Source organism: Carassius auratus, unplaced genomic scaffold (genome assembly GCF_003368295.1).
Source record: "Carassius auratus strain Wakin unplaced genomic scaffold, ASM336829v1 scaf_tig00000254, whole genome shotgun sequence".
NCBI classification, from domain to species: Eukaryota; Metazoa; Chordata; class Actinopteri; order Cypriniformes; family Cyprinidae; genus Carassius; species Carassius auratus.
In genome coordinates, this window is record NW_020523286.1 from 2,070,039 (window position 1) to 2,088,667 (window position 18,629).

The window sequence follows — 18,629 nt, forward strand, 5'->3', positions numbered from 1 at the left end:
AAATTTTGTCTTCCTTCACTGAAGTGTTACTTTAGTGTTATTCATATACTGTTATAGCATTTATTCATGTTTTGAATCATCTTTTTTTTATTTGTATAATTTCAGTTACATTTCAGTTTTAGTAATTGTGATATGTTTTGTCATTTTTATTTAAAATATTTCTATAAAGGTTTATTTTTATTTCAAGTATCCCCTAAGACACTTGCATCTTTGGCAGCAGTGTTATTTTTCCAGGTCCACACTGACTTCCATAGTTTCTGCAGTTGCAATCCAATCAGTGCAAGTCTGATAAAGCAGTCTCAATCCTCTTAGAAAAGAAGCTCCTGCTCCTTGACGAGGGGCTGGGTTGCCTGGGTAACTCCATTTTCTCCCCTGCGCTCGTTCGGATATCCGTCCTTGTCCTCGTCTTCGCTCAGGGTGCCTTTTTGAAATATAACCCCCTCTCTTTTTATGGCCTCTCCAGCAGTTTTAGGGTTAATGTTTAGCTGCAGCCGTTGGAGGAGGGAGACACACTCTGAGGAGAGGTGGGGGGCTGGCTCACAGCTGTTGTAGTAGGCTGGGTCTACTGGGGTAGGATGCCTGCCTCACACTCCCTTGAACAATGGGAGGACATGGAGGCCACTGCAGACGGCAGAGACAGTTTCCTCGCACTTGCCTAAGGACAGACACTGTACTCTCAGAATAACGCGAGGAGGGTTTCCACAGAGAAACGTAAAAAATTGGCATTTGTGGACCTGCTCCCTTGTCTCACATATGCCTTGCATGGGCTGCACTAAAACGCCTGGGATGCTCTGACTGGAATTAAAGGTAATGTTATGCATAGCTGTTCGCAGCGCCGCTTTTTAGCCACGACTGAATCCCGTCTGTATGTTTCTCGCTGTATTTCAGTGACTTGTATTTGCAGGCACTTTGTCAGGAGTGTGTTTCGTGATCAGATTTGGCTTAGTATGGAATAACTATGCATTTATCCCCTGGCAAACCGTTTCACAGCGGTCTATACTTTATATTTTAGTACATAACCTTGCTGCACTAATGTTTTTGAAAGCTGTATGATGTTGCAGGTAGGTAGGACATTGATGATTCCATATGCTAATCAATCAAAACCGTTTGCTTAAGCCGGCGTAGCGATGAAACGACCCATGCAAGTTTTCCTTGTCCTGGAAAACAGCTGATGCCATTTTTAAATGGACTATTTAAAAGTGTATTGCATCGCCAACTAGGTTAGAGAAGCAGTTGCATGCTAAAATGTTAATAAACACAAGTCTGTTGGCATTGGATCAGGGACAACATGGCTTACATCCTTCATTGTTTGGGTGTGAGTGATCACCTTATTTAACTCAAAGCCGTCTGTAAGTATTTGAGAATTAGATTGGAGTTCATTCACAGTTAGTCGGCGAATCCAAATAGTCCTTGAACGAGCTGGAGCTTTTGCCTAGTCCTCTTTTAAGTGATTAGCTAGCTCATGCTGCAGTCAAGGCCGTGCAAATGTAGACAACGCACTTCATCCCGATAGGTGCACTGCTGCAAAGGACAACAATGGTGCATGAGTCGGCAGATGCCTGCGTGGTAACTTTGCTGAAATCTACTGAGAAACATGGCTTACCTTTTATGTTTTGTGCAAAATGGAGGACTAGAGAGTCCATAAACATTTTTGGGGGCTTTTTCGGTCACTGATGCGACAGCTCAAGCAAGTGGACGAAAAATCTTTAAAGCACATGGAAAATTGCAGTGGAAATCTGTACCCCAGCTGCATAAACCTGCATTATTAAAGATTTTATATATTTATTGCCACATTCAGGAATAGAAGCTGCCTGGCAATACTCTTTATCCTCGGATTAATTTACATCAAAGAGAAAAAATAATGACCTTAGGGACTTGATGGAGGGTCTATTATGTTTGTTTGCTTTGCCACAGAGTGCTTTTATTCATTTTGACACTATTCACCGCATTTGCATACTATGTTTTTCCTCTATCTCCGTGATTGATCCTTTTATCAGCTTATAAATCATGTGAAAAGATCAGTAATTGGGTTACGAAGGTGTCTGAGGGCTATGTGCCCATTGTGCAGGGTGTGAATAATCAGAGACCGTCTCTGCAGATGCCGATTGGCTGCTTCTTAATAACTCCTCAAGTGTGGGGGATGGAGGCGGAGCTCCCAGCACATTTTGGAATCCCATAGAGCCCTACTTCTGTTTGATTGCCTTCACACTAGCTTTATTCCACCCCTTCGAGCCATCCGGGGGCCTCCCCCAACATACACTTTCCATTTTTTATCGACACTCTTTTAAATCCTAATTTGGATTATTCAAGATATCTTTCACAACCCTAAGAAGTCACTCCTCCTAAAAATGCAAAATGACAAGCGGATCCATAGCAGCTGATTATCCATTCACGGTTTATTGGTGAAGCCCAGCGAAAGAAACATGTTTTTTTTTAATTCTTTTTTTGCACACCAACACAAAGGACAAAATTCAACTGGCTTGTACTAAATTTCTTTCAAGAATAAGAACTGATTGTGGTATTATTTACCATTTTCAAATGGTTTAATATTGCAGCCATCCATTTTTGTTTTTGTAATTGCTGAAAAGTATCATATCAATTATATTTATTAGAAGGCATCTGGTTTGGATTTTCTGCCAGTCTTGATGCCCTTCTCTTGCACAGATAGGCCTGTAAATGAATGCCTGTGGTTCACTGCATGAAGGTTAAAAATAAATTTGACATTGTGTGCAATCTCAATCTCCTTCGTCATTCTTCCTGATTAAATAAACATTCTCCTCTACAACATTGGATTGACTGCTCAAGAAGCTGTGTCCTCTACATTGTCAGATAAGAGCGGCTCTCTTGCGTTTATATCCAGCAGAAGAGACAGTGGCCTCTGGTGTCTGACTCCGCCATGTTTTGTCGGAGTCTCGTCTCAGAGCATTGCTTTGATTTCTCCTCTGGGCATCATACCAAGCCAGTGACTCAGAAGTATGTTAGAATATAAGTCCTACCAACATTAAAAGTAGTCTCTCAGAAGCTTAGCCTCAATAAATGCACTGCTTGAGAGACAAATGAGTTTGGGGTCCTGTTTTGGGTGCACCACAGTGCTTTATTGCTATGTTTACTATACTGCATATCAGTGGATTAAGAGGCTTGCATTGTGCTTGAGCGCTGCCAAGAATCCTGTTGGCATGGGTGCATGTTTGCTTCTGTTTTTGCTTTAAAGCAGCTTTACAGAAGATAAAATCGTCATTATTCAGCTCAATTTAGTTCAGTGTTGTTTCTATTCAGTTCAGTAACTGTCAATGTTGCAAAAAGCACTAAAATCATTGAGCTTGCAGAAATGCATGATTCATGCATTTATAATAACCATTTTGTAAATAAATAATTCGTGTTGCATCTTTTAAATGAATCAGTATATCAAATCCACAATAATATCGATAATTTCTTCATAATTCGGACTAATCCGGATCTTCAGGTCAACTCACTGATTCAGTAAACTGCTTGAAGGGGTAAACAGCTCACTGAAGGAGATGATTGTCAGTGAATAGTTTTTTTTTTTTTTTTTACAAAAAAGCATCCTATGGCTTTAGAAGACATTGAATGTAGTACACAAGACATATTTGGACAACTTTCATGGTGTTTTTTTTTTTTTTTGTTTTTATTTTGGTGCATGACAGACCTAGTCCTCATTCACTTTCATTACACTGAAGTATGGTTCGTGTAATCCACTAAACCTGCTGCCTTAACCTGACTGTACATGCTACTATAGGAATCCATTCAGAATAACTAAACAACTAACAAGCAAAATCTAAAACAACTTATTATGAAATTATTACTGATGCATTCCCTTACTGGATCATTGAACTTTCCAGAAGTTTAGCGGTTTCAAATGACTTCCTGAGTAGTGTGCATCATAGTGTCATTTCTAATCACTCAGACAATGATGCTTTGACTCAATGTTGTACCAATGTTGGGCAACATGTCAGAAGTGCCGGTACACACGAAAAAGTGGCAGTACGCTAAATATAGAAGTGACCACTTCAAGCTCTGGATCCTGTATTGCAAATTTTGTGAAACCAATATTTCATCGCTTATGCATAATATGTAAATTTTAACTTCCTTTTAGCCCGAGTTCATCTTCATTATCACACAACTCTTTTAGACAGACGCACACAAGGACTCGAGCGTGACACAGTGAAATCCAGAGGGATGTTTTATTTGGGTTTTTCTTTTCAGACAAGAAACAGAAGCTGACCTGGAATACCGGTTAGTTCTACTCTTCCAGCTGTATTCACCCTACAGAGGAAGATCGTATAAACTTGATTTTTAAACTATACGATTTCAAGCTTTTTGCCCAAGGCATTGGATTTTTCACTATACTCATTTCTTACTCTTTTATATTTTATCATTTTATTTAATTATTATGAATAGATTGTTTATATATTAAGCATCTACAATATAATTATTTTATAGGACAATAGAACTATTTAGAAATATAAATATTCTTATAGGATTTCTGGATTTGTTGATGGATTTTAGTTTTGATCTGTCACATATGTATCTGTTTTTGTTTGGTCAGTCATTGTGGATAAAAGGGTCTTCAATATGAAAAATGTAAATGCTTCCGTTCTGCTCGGCTTAATGTATGACAGTTACGCTACAAATACATCTTCCTCTATCGGAAGGCTATGCCTTGTGTCTTTGTGAAAAGAGTCTGTCATGTGAAAGGAGCCTCCTGGCACCGCAGGAACTACCAACTCTATAGTGTGGCCTGGAGCCTGTCCAATAGTGCCATCTTTACTGTTAAAACAGAGCAGTATTCTCTGACCCCAATAAGCTTTTGTATTCATTTACTTCCAGATATGTAGCTTCCATTTAAGCTATTCACTCGCAAAGAGTTAGATGTCTATAGATGAGCTTACTACATAAATGAGCACACCGAATACTTAGAGGATCAATAATGAATAAGTACCATAAACATATTGATTTTCAGATTCAGTTTTGCAGTGATAGTCCATCTGTGATTACATCCGGTGTTGGTTTTGAAGGTCAGATTTCTGGTGTAGTGCAGTGGTGGGAATAGGTGGATGAAAGTGACTGGAGGTTACTCTTATGGTATAGTTCAACAATAAGGACATTTACAGAAACAAACCATCCGTCAATTTCAGGAGACACAGGAGAAGCATGTTTAAATTATATATTGGTATCACTGAGATTTTTAGTTGAAACTAAATGTAATCCAATATATTTTTGGTCACATTGGTTTTTTGGCAGATAAATGTTACTTTTGAATAGAATTAATATCATTATGATATGTAAAACTGGGTCTTTTTTTTACCATGACAGACATAGTCCTCATTCACTTTGATTACACTTAAGCGTGGTTAGTGTAATCCTGCCTTTTTGCGCTTGAATAAAGAAAACACTTGATAAAGAGGAGTGACGACAGTTGTTTTGTTTTGTTTCATGCATTTAATAAACAAAAGATCCCTTTAAAGATCTGGGTAGGTTGTCACGTGTGTCCAGCAAAGAGCAATATAACAGTCTGTATGCTGCAACCTTAAGTGTAGGGCCAGATGCAAACTGATGTTAATCTTCTTAGATCCTTACGAGAGCACAGAGGATTAGCCTTATTCTACTGAACACAGTTCTTCAGTTGTTTTTAAGAAATGATTTTACTGTAGTCGAGACCATTAGCCCTTGGGACGTCTGTTCTCACCATCATGGCTGTAGTTCAATGATATAAGAGCATCACCCCAAAATGTTAGTCATTGATGCTACTTCTTATCGCTTGTCTCAAACACAGGAAATGTTTCTAACAGCAGTGTGACTAAATCATTTTTTTTCCATCATTCCTGGTCTGGGAGAGACCATGGAGCAAATGTTTAAGTCAAACCTTGATAATTGAGTTGCCGACTCATTGGTGTGGTTAAACCATGTGTGGTAGTTCTTGACTGAAACTAGAAATAGTCTGTTTCAGTCATGTCTAGATAGAAGGAAGCAGTCTAAACTGATTAAGACCTGAAGCTGAAGTTGAATGCACATTTATTTATTTACTTAATTTTAAACCACTGGTTTAGTTGACCGTCTTGATTCAGTGTCAGTTAGTCCAAACATCTCTGGAGGAATGTTGGATGTTTTCTCTCTAGAGACTTTTGAGGAAGGCCGAAAAGTACAGTAGCAGTAAAGGGGAACTCTTGACTGACAGTCATCTCTCCAATGACAGTATTATCATAAAGACTCCAAAATAGGCTTTTGAGTCTGTTTCACCAGAATCCGCTTACTCACCCATACATTTTTTTTTTTTATTGCTTGCAAGTGATTCATAGATGAAAAGGAAAGATGATTGAGGCTGGTGGTGATCCTCTAGAGATTTTGCCCAGCCCTGGCCTCCAGCATTCGGAAAATGGTCAAACATTAACAAGATGGGGTGAAATAGTAGAGACACATGACAGTTCTAGCTAATCCAGTATTGCAAATGTTGTGAAACCAATATGTCATCACTCATGCATATGCAGATATTACTTCCTTGTAGCTCGAGATCGTCTTTGTCACACAACTCTTTTAGACAGACGCACACAAGGACTCGAGTGTGACACAGTGAAATCCAGAGGGATGTTTTATTTGGGTTTTTCTTTTCAGACAAGAAACAGAAGCTGACCTGGAATACCGGTTAGTTCTACTCTTCTAGCTGTATTCACCCTACAGAGGAAGATCATATAAACTTGCTCTTTAAAGTATACAATTTCAAGCTTTTTGTCCAAGGCATTGGATTTTTTACTATAAATTTTTTTCTTGGTGAGTTTTTGGTCATTTTATTTTATATATTTATTTATTTATTTATATATATATATTTGTATGTATTTGAAATGGATGATTTATATATTTATTAACCTTCTTTAAACATCTGGTACAATAGAAGTATTTTATAGGACAATAGAACTATTTAAAAATATAAATATTTTTATAGGATTTCTGGATTTGTTGATGGATCAAATTTTGTATTTTAGTTTTGATCTATCACATATGTATCTATTTTTGTTTGGTCAGTCATTGTGGATAAAAGGGTCTTATCCACAATATGAAAAATGTAAATGCTTCCGTTCTGCTCGGCTTAATGTATGACAGTTACGCTACAAATACATCTTCCTCTATCGGAAGGCTATGCCTTGTGTCTTTGTGAAAAGAGTCTGTCATGTGAAAGGAGCCTCCTGGCACCGCAGGAACTACCAACTCTATAGTGTGGCCTGGAGCCTGTCCAATAGTGCCATCTTTACTGTTAAAACAGAGCAGTATTCTCTGACCCCAATAAGCTTTTGTATTCATTTACTTCCAGATATGGAGCTTCCATTTAAGCTATTCACTCGCAAAGAGTTAGATGTCTATAGATGAGCTAACTACATAAATGAGCACACCGAATACTTAGAGGATCAATAATGAATAAGTACCATAAACATATTGATTTTCAGATTCAGTTTTGCAGTGATAGTCCATCTGTGATTACATCCGGTGTTGGTTTTGAAGGTCAGATTTCTGGTGTAGTGCAGTGGTGGGAATAGGTGGATGAAAGTGACTGGAGGTTACTCTTATGGTGTAGTTCAACAATAAGGACATTTACAGAAACAAACCATCCGTCAATTTCAGGAGACACAGGAGAAGCATGTTTAAATTATATATTTGTATCACTGAGATTTTTGAGTTGGAACAAAAGTAATCCAATATACTTTTGGTGCCATTGGTTTTTGGATGATAAATGTTACTTTTTAATATAATTTATATCATTATGATAAGTACAATTTATGAGGAGTCATTTTTTAGTTTCTAAAAGTTTTAGTATTTGCCAGTATATTGAATAATGGTTTTTATATGAAAATACTTGGTATGGTCCTCACAGTGCATACCTACATTCAATACAGTAATATCTTAATGTGCAAAGTGAAACTGGGGTACTGGTCAAATGCTTAGTTTGCTAGGCAGGTTTGACCACCATAATTTTTAAAACACTAGAACATGTGTCTTTCTGTTTTCATCCAAGTTTAAATGCAGGTCAAGAGGATCTGATTCTGTGCCCCAGTAAGTAAGTGAGTAGGTCATGAGTCTGCAAGATGGCTCCAATGTTTTCAGACCTCTTCTGTCTAATCCCTTCTGATGACACCCTTAAGTGAAGGTGTGTCCTGCCAGGGACTCAAGTCCTGCTTATTCACACCCAGCTGTCTCAAAGACTTGATAATTGCGCTAATTCTTTTACATCGAGATTAAAAGGCACACCGCTAGTGGGTTTTGTAACCACTCCAAGTACACAAGAATGTTTGGAAAGTTGATTTACAGGTTATTTAACCAGTTTACAATATGCAAACACGGGTTATAACCTCAAGAATCTGAAACTCTTTAACCAAGGTGGAGTTTGTGATTTCTGCTTCATTAGCACACCAAAGTGAATTGCTTTTCATAATGAGTCTTCAAACAAGTTTTGCCGAACACTCCTTTCACGTTCAATCTCTTTCTTTTTATTAGGTAGAGACGATGTCGGAAGAGGCCCAAAATAGAGTAGATGAGGACTTTGAGTCTGAGGAGGGTGATCTGGAGTCCTATCTAGAGGAAGAGAGTAACAGTGAGCTTCTGGAGCGAGTGAGAGAACTTCAAGTAAGTGGCATATACTTTCACTAAGAATACAGTTTTGTTTACTTTTCTTCCTTGACTTGCTGTTTAAACTGTTCTATTTTTGCATAGGCCGAGAACTCTTCCCTTTCATTAGCAAACGAGAGTCAAAGAGAAGCATATGAACGATGCTTGGACGAGGTGAGTTCCTTACCAACCCTTTCTATGGAGATTTGCAAAGTTTTTGCCTAATGCAGAAGCCAATTAGAGAGTCGGATGAAAAATAAAATAGTCCTGAAAGTATTTTATGTTTAATTTATGTGTTTAATTTTAGGTCGCCAACCATGTTGTGCAGGCTTTACTCAATCAAAAGGTAAAAAAAAACTTTGTGGTTTTGCATCAGGAACATAGTTATAAAAACTTCATTTCAACTACAAAGTCTAAAGAGTTATTTTATATTTAATTCATATTTATTTATGAAGTAGTATTTAATATATCTTATTGAATTATTTAATAATTTTAATATATAATTCATTTTAATGTGTTTAATATATAATGTTGGTTGTATTTTTTATAAGTGGTGTACATATTCTAGTCATATATCTTTGAAATGTAGTTTTTTTTTTAAAAAGCTGTGGATTCTTCTTTTAGGATCTCAGAGAGGAATGCATTAAACTGAAAATGCGTGTGTTTGATCTGGAGAGGCAGAACAGAACACTATGTGAGCTGCTGCAGGAGAAACTGCACAGTCAATCATGTGTACATCAGCAGGTAAATTACAAAATTCTTCAACATACGATGACAAAATGTACAGTGCACTTGACATTTTAGTTTGAAGTTTGTTTTTCACGAAACATTCTTCAAAGTCCACAGGGATGTCCTATTAGTTTTGTTTGCAAAATGAAGAAAATGGCTCAATTAACTTCTTCCTGTTTAATTTGCCTGGGCTGCATGGGCTAGCATTTTTTCATTTAACTACAAGGAATTTGTATCTAAACAGGCAAAAAAACAACAACAACAACCTTGTTGTGCATGCATAGTTGTGATACATGAGGTGTTTTGCATAATCCAAAAATTGATTCATATAATAAGAAGCTTAAAGCTTACCTGATGTTTCTTATCAAAGCAGCCAGGACCCTGTCTGGAGCACATCGGCGAGCTGCAGCACAGTGAATCTAACAAACTGATTGAGGCTCAGAGGAATACACAGGCCAAGGTAAGAGCCATACACAAAGTCTTTGTTTAATCAGTCTTGTATGACAACTTTACCTCATCCCTATGATTTGGTTTCACAGGGAAACAGCGAATGTGCACAAAATTGCATACCAGAGACCCAAGGCTCATCCACGTCCATGGAGGCCATGTCCCCATTCTTGAAGAAGAAAGCACACATTTTAGAGGTCCTCCGCAAGCTTGAAGAAACTGATCCGCTTCGGTATCATCGTTCCTCTGGCATTCCCTCAATCTGTGACTATAGCCAGGCTCTTGCCTCTAAGGAGGCTGTATTAGCCTGTAGAGACAATTCATCCAGGTGCAATGCACCCAAAGCACATTGTTCCCATTCCTGTCCAGATGTTTGCACACATCCGCATTTGAATGGAGGAGAGCACAGCAATGTAAAATGTGGTAGTTGTAGCACATGCTTGATGCTGTCCAATAAAGATTCACTTAGCTTAGCCAAGAGTAGCCACAATTGTTGCACTTCAGCTCCCATTACTATCGATAACCTCAATCTGGCTCGCTCCGAATTCCAAGAGAACATGGAAATGCAGAGCCTTGTGAAGCCTACCACAGGTACAAGTGAACTGTTTATAAATAGGACATCTGGAGATATGTCCATTCTTTCATCAGACCAAGGTCTTAACCCATCGAATGATCCCCACTCATTAGAAGTCCCTGAATTATACTCAAGACTAACCGTTTCAGAAAGAGATCAGCCCAGAGGGTCCGATCACGTGTTGGTTGAAACAAGAGACAAGAACAGGTTATCTGACCTTTTGCTTGAATCTCAATCCAACAGGTCAAGCAGCAGCACTTGCAATGATACGGTTTGTGATGATAGCACAATCGATGTGACGCTACTGGACTCGGATTTGAAGCACTTAAACTCTGTAGCGCCACAAAGACTCGAGAAGGAAGCATTTACAACAAAGGAAGACACTGTTTCCACTTCAAAGCTGCCTACTCTTGGACTCAAAGACAATTTACAAAATGCACACTGTGAGATGGACAGCAATGAACCAGTCCACAAAGGCCTGTTATTTTCTCCTAATGAGAATCATACTGCCTCAAAAGTACTGGATGATATCTCCGTCCCTGTGAAAGACACCCCTTCCGATCCTCAGTCCATTAGATCAAAAGTTGCGGTCATCCCGAATCAAGTTTCCTGCCTTAGAGAGGTCAAGGCCTCACCTTCCAAACTGCTCAAGTTCCTTAAGATACCCACTCTTGGAGAACGTACTGCAGTACCTGCTCCACCTCGTCTCAGTCCTCAGTTGACTCGTAGCTCGAAGATTCCTTGTCGGAGCAACAACTATGAGGTGCACAGTTCCCCTGTATCCACACGAAAAGCCACCACAACAGAGAGGCAAAGACAGCTGCCCCCTTCTAAATCGGAGTCACACTCTGCTCCAACTTCTCCACCCCAGCCCGATGATGTCCCTGCATCATTGCCAAAGGACCTTGGCTGTGGTATCCCCAAAGCAACTCGCGTAGCCAAGCCTACGCGAAGTTCTCACATTCAAAAGACTCCTCAGAAAATTCCACATTACGAAAATGTCTCTGACATCTCCAAAACATGTGGCAACGATGTATCCCAGCTGCTTGGAGAAGTGAGCTCATCTCTTCAAAATTCCAGCCCGGTTAATGAAGGTGCGAAAGGAAAGCAGGCAAAGTTTAGTATAGAGCGACCAACGAGTCTCAAGGAGAAGGAAATCTCACCAGAATCTGATTCTTCAGACCAAGAGGACAGCTCCGAGAGTCCGGTGTGGCATAAGCAAGTCAATCATCGCAGTCTGCCTAGTCAGTCGTCATCCCAGAAGGCTCAGAGTGGGATAAGCATGAGGTCCAGGAGCCAAGAGAAAAATGAAATGGTAGATAATGATTCACAAAGCTCGGAGTCACCTTTTAAAAGGAACGATCCACCACCTGTTCCTAAAAAATCAGGGATTGGTAGACATTCAGGTGAATCAAGTCATTCTTTTAAAGAACGACTAGCTGCACTTGGCAAGTTGAGGAACCCAGACGAGTCCACAACTTGTCCTCCACTCGCAGAGAAGAAAGAAATCCAGTCCACTGCGAGCATACCAACACGAACCACCGATAAAAGCAAAATTGCTGAAAAAGACTCTGACTGCAAGTCAGGAGAATATAGACTTCCTAAAAATACAGAATCGACTGAGGATAAATCACACCATTCAGGTCATCTTGATGGTGCTATTTCAAAACAACAAGCAGCCTTTCAGCATGTTGAGCAAGCTGTCAGGTCTCTTCCCTCTTCCTCAGTCTCCAAACTTGAACATGAATCATCTAGAACATTCCTTGCCAAGCAGGAGAGCCCAAAGTCTAAGATGCATCCGCCATCTACGAACCTAGAGGCTGCACAGGCTTTGCGGAGCTATGCTAAGAGTATGACACCTCATAACCTTTCATATAATGGAAAAAATGTTGCTGGTCCCCATAGTGGCAGCCCCAATAAAATCGCCCTCAAATCACCAACTAAAACTGTGCCACCCTCTATGAACCGAGATGGGAAACCTGCTCAAGAGTTTCAGAGGTACATGTCCAAATCTGAGGACAGGAGCCATCTCAAGGCGAATAAGAAGAAGAATCCTACTTACGGAGAGAGTCTTCCTCCATCACCACCAAGGCCAGTAGAGAATGTTGAAGAAAAAAGGCACTCTGCCCCCAGTCCACAGTCTTCTATAGAGCAGAAGGTCATGAAGGGCATTGAGGAAAATATGCTGAAACTACAAGAGCAAGATAAAGGGCAAATGGTTGAGGTCAAACAAAAGGCTTCCAATGGAATTGCCAGCTGGTTTGGTCTGAGAAAAAGCAAGCTTCCTGCTCTTAGCCGTAAACCAGAAACGTCAAAAGCAAAAGATGATAAAAGGGAATGGAAACTCAATATATCATCAGTAGGCAAGGATTCCAAGGGGGCAGCGAGGAAAACCGAGAGCGAGAGCCTAAACATTTCCATGCTGATCGAGAAGGCAGAGGGCTTGCATAAAGCTCTTGAAGAAGAGCGGGCTTACATGAATGGAGTGGCTTTGGACCGACAAGGAAAGGGACATTCCTGTGAGGTGGTCATGGACCAAGCCCAAGGCCAGCTGTCTGTAATGTACAGAGGAGTGCCATCTGACAACTTCATGCAGCAACTGCTAAACCGGTGAGTACAAAGCAACTTGTACAATGTTTTATTTTGATATTTGTTTTATAGAAAGATGGCACAATGACACATTTCGAACACGATAAAAAAATAAATAAAAAAAAGTATTTTTTTTAAAATAATATATTCAGTCATTCTCAGCTGTTTTGTTCCAAGACATATTCGTTTAGTGTATAAATCAACCAACAATAAAGCTTCAAGTCAAAGGCCAAATTAATGACTTAAATCCTTATTTCCTTCATCTTCAAGTGCATAGTTGTAGTGCAGGTTTGCAGGTGTTGAAAGTTAATTGAAATAACTGAGGAATGAGTTAGGTGAGAAAATGTGCTTTGAGAAATAATTAGAATTTGACTCATGAATCAGCTGGGGATTCACATTATCATTGTGGCTGGGCTTCTGCACATGGTTTAATAAATTAGAGCTAAAGTTTAACCAAAGTGTAAGAAAGTATTTTTAATGGTAGATATCAAAATCTATTTAATAAAAGAAGCTCCAGAAAAGATGAACAATTTTATTAAATTTTATTCAAACATTTATCCCATAAGGGTTGATGGGAAGGACACTGGTAGCATCAGCATGGCACATCGACGCCTCTCATTTGATTGTAAATCCAGACCTGTGTTCAGTCACCAGAGCGCTGGCATTGCTGGTCAGACAAGAAGCAGTGATGACATGGAAAAGGTAAAAAGTGAAATTTATGGATATAATGCACATTGATGTTTTGAAAGTTCTCAATAGAACTTAAAAAAAAAATGTTCTCACAGGTTTCTGCGTTACTGAGTAAAGACATCACGTTAGATGAGAACCTGGCTGAGTCGATACATCATGAGCACTTTGCAGGTAAGGCATGATCACAATGCATGACGTAATGGTTTTTAATGCTTCTAGAGGCAGGAATTTCAATTGGTTAGCATGTAGCGACAAAAATGGGTTTTAACCTGTCAATGATGATGAATAATCAAGGTGTGTCTGAATTTCTGTGGCTCCCATTTGTGAGTCATCCAACAGCAGCTGTATGGAAAACATTATCTTAATGTTTAGGGTGTGATCCTTTGTTATATATGTGAAAATATGTGTCTGTGTGTAATACTTAAAGGGGGGGGGGGTGAAATGCTATTTCATGCATACTGAGTTTTTTACACTGTTAAAGAGTTGGATTCCCATGCTAAACATGGACAAAGTTTCAAAAATTAAGTTGTACGTTTGAAGGAGTATTTTTGTTCCCAAAATACTCCTTCCGGTTTGTCACAAGTTTCGGAAAGTTTTTTTCGAGTATGGCTCTGTGTGACGTTAGATGGAGCGGAATTTCCTTATATGGGTCCTGAGGGCACTTCTGCCGGAAGAGCGCGCGCTCCCGTATAGTGAGGCCGAGCAGCACAGACATTTCACTGATCAGAGCGATTCACTGATCAGAGCGAGAGCGTCGCGAAAAGTCACAAAAGAAGTGTGCTTTTGGTTGCCAGGACAAGACAACCCTGCACAGATTACCAAAAAAACAGCATTAAGGGACCAGTGGATGGAGTTTATTTTTACAGAGCATCAATGGAGTTGTGCAAGTGTTTTTGTTTGCTCCCTGCATTTCGAAGATGCTTGTTTTACAAACATGGCCCAGTTTGACGACGGATTTGCGTATCGTTTATTTCTTAAGGATGATGCAATCCCAACGAAAAAGGGTCACGATCGTGTGTTGGAACCGCAGGCGGTGAGTAAAACTGCTTAAAATATTTCTGCCTCCTTGTTAGTGCGTCCCCTCCCATGCCGGAGACCCGGGTTCGAGCCCCGCTCGGAGCGAGTCGTTGCTGCTGCTGCTCTCGTTCAGTTTCAGCCTCGGGATCTGATTCTGGATCATAAATAAACGGCTGAATCTGACTGTTAGCCATGGTTTGTTTTGGATGATGGTTTTTTTTCCTCACGGTAATGTCACAACTTCCACATGCTCTCAACGCAAAAGCCTACTGGCGCTCGTGATTCTTTAGCTCCGCCCACACGTCACGCCTCCAGCCGGTCGTGTTTTTCCGGGAAAAATCGGTACAGACTATCTTTCTCTTATGAATATAATAAAACTAAAGACTTTTTGGAGTTATGAAGGATGCAGTACTACTCTATAGGTACTCAAGATGAACAGGATATTGAGTGAAAACGAGCATTTCACCCCCCCCTTTAAATAAGAATATAAAAGCATATATACAAATATAACAATAAGGATTTTAAAAAGTAATTTAATTCAAATTGATATTATTTTATTATGCCCAATCATTCAAATATTTTAAAATAATAAAATTAATATACTCTATTCAAATTCCTCTCTTTTAGGATCTGGAATCTCCACATACACCCTCGACAGTGGAATTGGCACCTTCCCTCTTCCTGACTATAGTGCAAATGCTGGTTGCAAAAGCATTCCCAAAGGGAAGGCGCATGGGGAGAGTGACCCTTCTTATCTCCAGGGAAAACATGGCTCAGGGATGAAGATGTCCCACAAGGCCTGGACTTTGGAGAGAGAGTTGTCTTGTTTAGAAGAGGATTATATGGGGGGTCAGGATATGGATCTTCACGCTGGCACTTTGGAAAACAAGATTCCATCCAGCCAGATCGCAAACATCGTTCATGATGGTATATAATACCTTTTAACTGTCACTTAAGGTTAATCAGTTATGTGAGTTTCCAATGTAGAATAATTATACATTAATTAAGAAAAGGAAGTCCCAGATGGTGTTGTTTTTATTCTTTATTTCGTACCTTTAATTTCTTTATTTATTTCAGGCACTGATATCTGTGGAGCACCTATGAAAGTAGGCCCCACAAAGAACTGGACTTTCCCAAACCTCAAAGCATCTGCAGAGCCGTCTGAGGTTTATCTTGGCGTTGGAGACGGAGTGGAGCCAGTGAGTCATAAGAGTTCATTTAAGAGGGTGAGCATCACTTTAGATCCTAGTGTTTTTTTTTTTGTTTTTTTTTTGATTAAAACTATTTATATACACTACCATTCTAAAGCTTGTAGTTGGTAATGTTGGTTCTGATATTCAGATTTTATGATCAGGAAACGTTTTTAGAATTTTTGTGGAAACCGTGATACATTTTTTTCATTCTTTGATGAATCGAAAGTTCAGAAGAAAAGCATATATTCAAAATGTCTTTACTGTCACTTTAGATCAATTTAATGCCTCCTTATAATAGTATACACATTATTTTATTAAAATAAAAGTGGCCCCTGAACTTTTGAATGATGTGCATTTCTGTTAGTGTACACATGGCAAAGTTCAGCAGCGTGTTTACTTTCTTGCATTTAGATCACCTTTGCCATCACCTGAGGTTCACTGCAAGTTAACCTTTAAATTGAGTAACAATAACAGTTAATGCAATTTTATTTATAGAAAATACATATATCATTTTAAAACCATCATTCATTGGTTGATAGCCATAACAGGTGACACAGCAGATAGAATTCTAATTGACTTAAATAGACCTTTTAAAAGCCACGTACAGACTGTAATAAAGTATTATTATGATTAAAGTATATTTATCATGTACTGTTCAGTTTCATTTAGTGCATTTGTTTTACCCTCAGCGCAACAAGACTAGTGATTCGGTGGCCAGCCGCGAGGGAGACCCGAGGAGTCTTCCTCAACCCGGTCAGGCACGTAGAGGCAAAAGCCGCATTCCCGCTAACCCAGACATGGCGAGGGACACCGGTTTGGAGTTGGTGAGAGAGAGACCTGACGACGGCCTGTCTCCAAGCCATCCCCAGGTCCTGGAGACCCCAGAGTCCCTGAGCGATTCCCTCTATGACAGCCTGTCCTCTTGTGGTAGTCAAGGCTAAAGTGTTTTCAAAAGGAACTGAATGATAAGCAGGTACAACCTTTTTAGAAACCCACCGTTCTCCTTATGCTTCAGATGTTCTTCAAAGGTGGATGGATACTCACGGGATAACCCATTTTTTTTGACTGAAAAAAAAAAATCTCACGGCACACTTTACCCACAAAATACCCGCATTTCTATCCCGATGGTTGAAAGAAGGACTTTTACAGTGTGTTTGTGGTGGTGTCATTTTAGCCCGTTATATCAACTCTTATCATCTCATTCGTGTTCTCTGTTTGAAGTGGTAGCAAAAGTAGTGACGTTCGACTCATGTTCTCTTTAAATTACGTTTCACGGACAAATCCGAGCTCATCGCGACAGTCTTCCAGTCTTCAATCTCACAGAATGTTCTGGTTCTCATGCAACATACGTGCACACACACTCTGGCAACATTTGTGTAGTTATTGGAAAGTGAATGTTAATATATGTGATTTTCAGTTAATTTAATATGCATATTTCATGAAAAGAAAAAAAGAAAACCGCGTCTTTGTAAAACCGCATCAGCTGTAGACTTTTGATTCATTGTTTTAAAGAAAAAAAACAACATGCAGTAAGTGCGATCCATGTAAGACAGTGTTCGACGGTGAATTATTATTTACATTTATTTATTTTCTTTGAAGAGTGTGGTAAGACAAGACCACCTTTTATTGGTTACTCCTTTTAAGTTTTGTTCAAACATGTTCTGTGCCTGACTTTCTGTGTACGTGTCTCGCTGTGTGTCTCTAGATTAGTTTGTTCTCCAGATCTGGCCACGACTTGTTTTTTGTGTATGTTACCTTTGTTTTGCAACGATTTAAAGAAACTTGTGACTCGTGACCTAATTTTGAACTGTGTATTGTTGGATCACCCTGCTTACAATCAGCAAACAAAGCTTAAACTTAAACCCAGGATTTCTTCATTCCAGTTTGGAAAAATCATCCAATCGTTCCATGCGAATTTTGAAAAGGTGGCTGACGATTTCTTAATGTTGATGTAATAATGCTGACTCTGCCTTACGCATCTTTCCACAGCTGTTAGAAATTAGCCTCCTGTCGGCCAGGTTGCTGATTTTTTTTTAAATTTATTTTTCACAAACCCGTCGTATTTCTTCAGCCTGAAGCATTTTGGTGCAATTCAAGTCAAGATGCGTTGCATGCGTTTGACGATGCTAATCCTGCAAAATGGTTTACAGGCAAAAAAAAAAAAAAGCTTTTAATTTTCAAGTGGTTGCTCGAAAAGCCATAGGTTAGTAGATTAAAAGTACAACCCGAATCCTTTCTAATCTGTGCTGACCTCAATAGCTGTTTTTCTACGAAACGACCACAACAAAAGACTAATTAGAAACATTCCCAAGCATATATGCTTTTTACATCCAACAGTCTTTCCAGGCCTGTGTAAAAGTTTTGTAGAGATAAATTAATTTTGTAGTCATCTCAATCTTACACGCATTTCATTCTTGATTTGTCACAAAATGTTTAGTTTTATTTTTTATAAGTAGTTTGTGTTATTATCGTAGCGTCCTAATTTGCCTGCCGTCATAACCTTTGTTATTTACTTTGATGTAATTGTCAGGAATATTTTATATTAGTTTGGTATGTTTACAAAAGAATTTATGATGAAGTTGTTAATATATCTGTAAAATGTTTATATAAGGTGCTATCTGATTTTTGTTTTCACTCTGTCCTGCAAAAGCCATAAATGTGTTTTCATAATCTCCTTTCTAAGCAATCGCCATCACTCATGCAACTCAATAAAACCTTTTTAAGTATGTTTGTGTGCTGTAGTTATTACAGAAAGTGTGACATGCATGTCTTCATAT

At 39.1% G+C, this 18,629-nt stretch overlaps 1 protein-coding gene across 6 annotated transcripts in view; it reads left to right on the forward strand.

Moving 5' to 3' along the window:
- LOC113068924 (nck-associated protein 5-like) overlaps positions 1 to 18,578 on the forward strand; it is a 30,126-nt gene extending 11,548 nt beyond the window's left edge. The window contains exons 1-12 of one of the 6 annotated variants that reach the window (XM_026241867.1): positions 364 to 807; positions 8,503 to 8,631; positions 8,719 to 8,787; positions 8,921 to 8,959; positions 9,238 to 9,357; positions 9,713 to 9,802; positions 9,882 to 12,973; positions 13,519 to 13,654; positions 13,738 to 13,813; positions 15,287 to 15,586; positions 15,737 to 15,885; positions 16,542 to 18,578. In XM_026241867.1, coding sequence (XP_026097652.1) covers positions 8,512 to 8,631; positions 8,719 to 8,787; positions 8,921 to 8,959; positions 9,238 to 9,357; positions 9,713 to 9,802; positions 9,882 to 12,973; positions 13,519 to 13,654; positions 13,738 to 13,813; positions 15,287 to 15,586; positions 15,737 to 15,885; positions 16,542 to 16,793 — 4,443 coding nt within the window. In that variant the 5' untranslated portion in view covers positions 364 to 807; positions 8,503 to 8,511 and the 3' untranslated portion in view covers positions 16,794 to 18,578. The other 5 variants (XM_026241869.1, XM_026241868.1, XM_026241871.1 and 2 more) reach the window with 5 other exon arrangements.
- Positions 18,579 to 18,629: the final 51 nt, after the last annotated feature.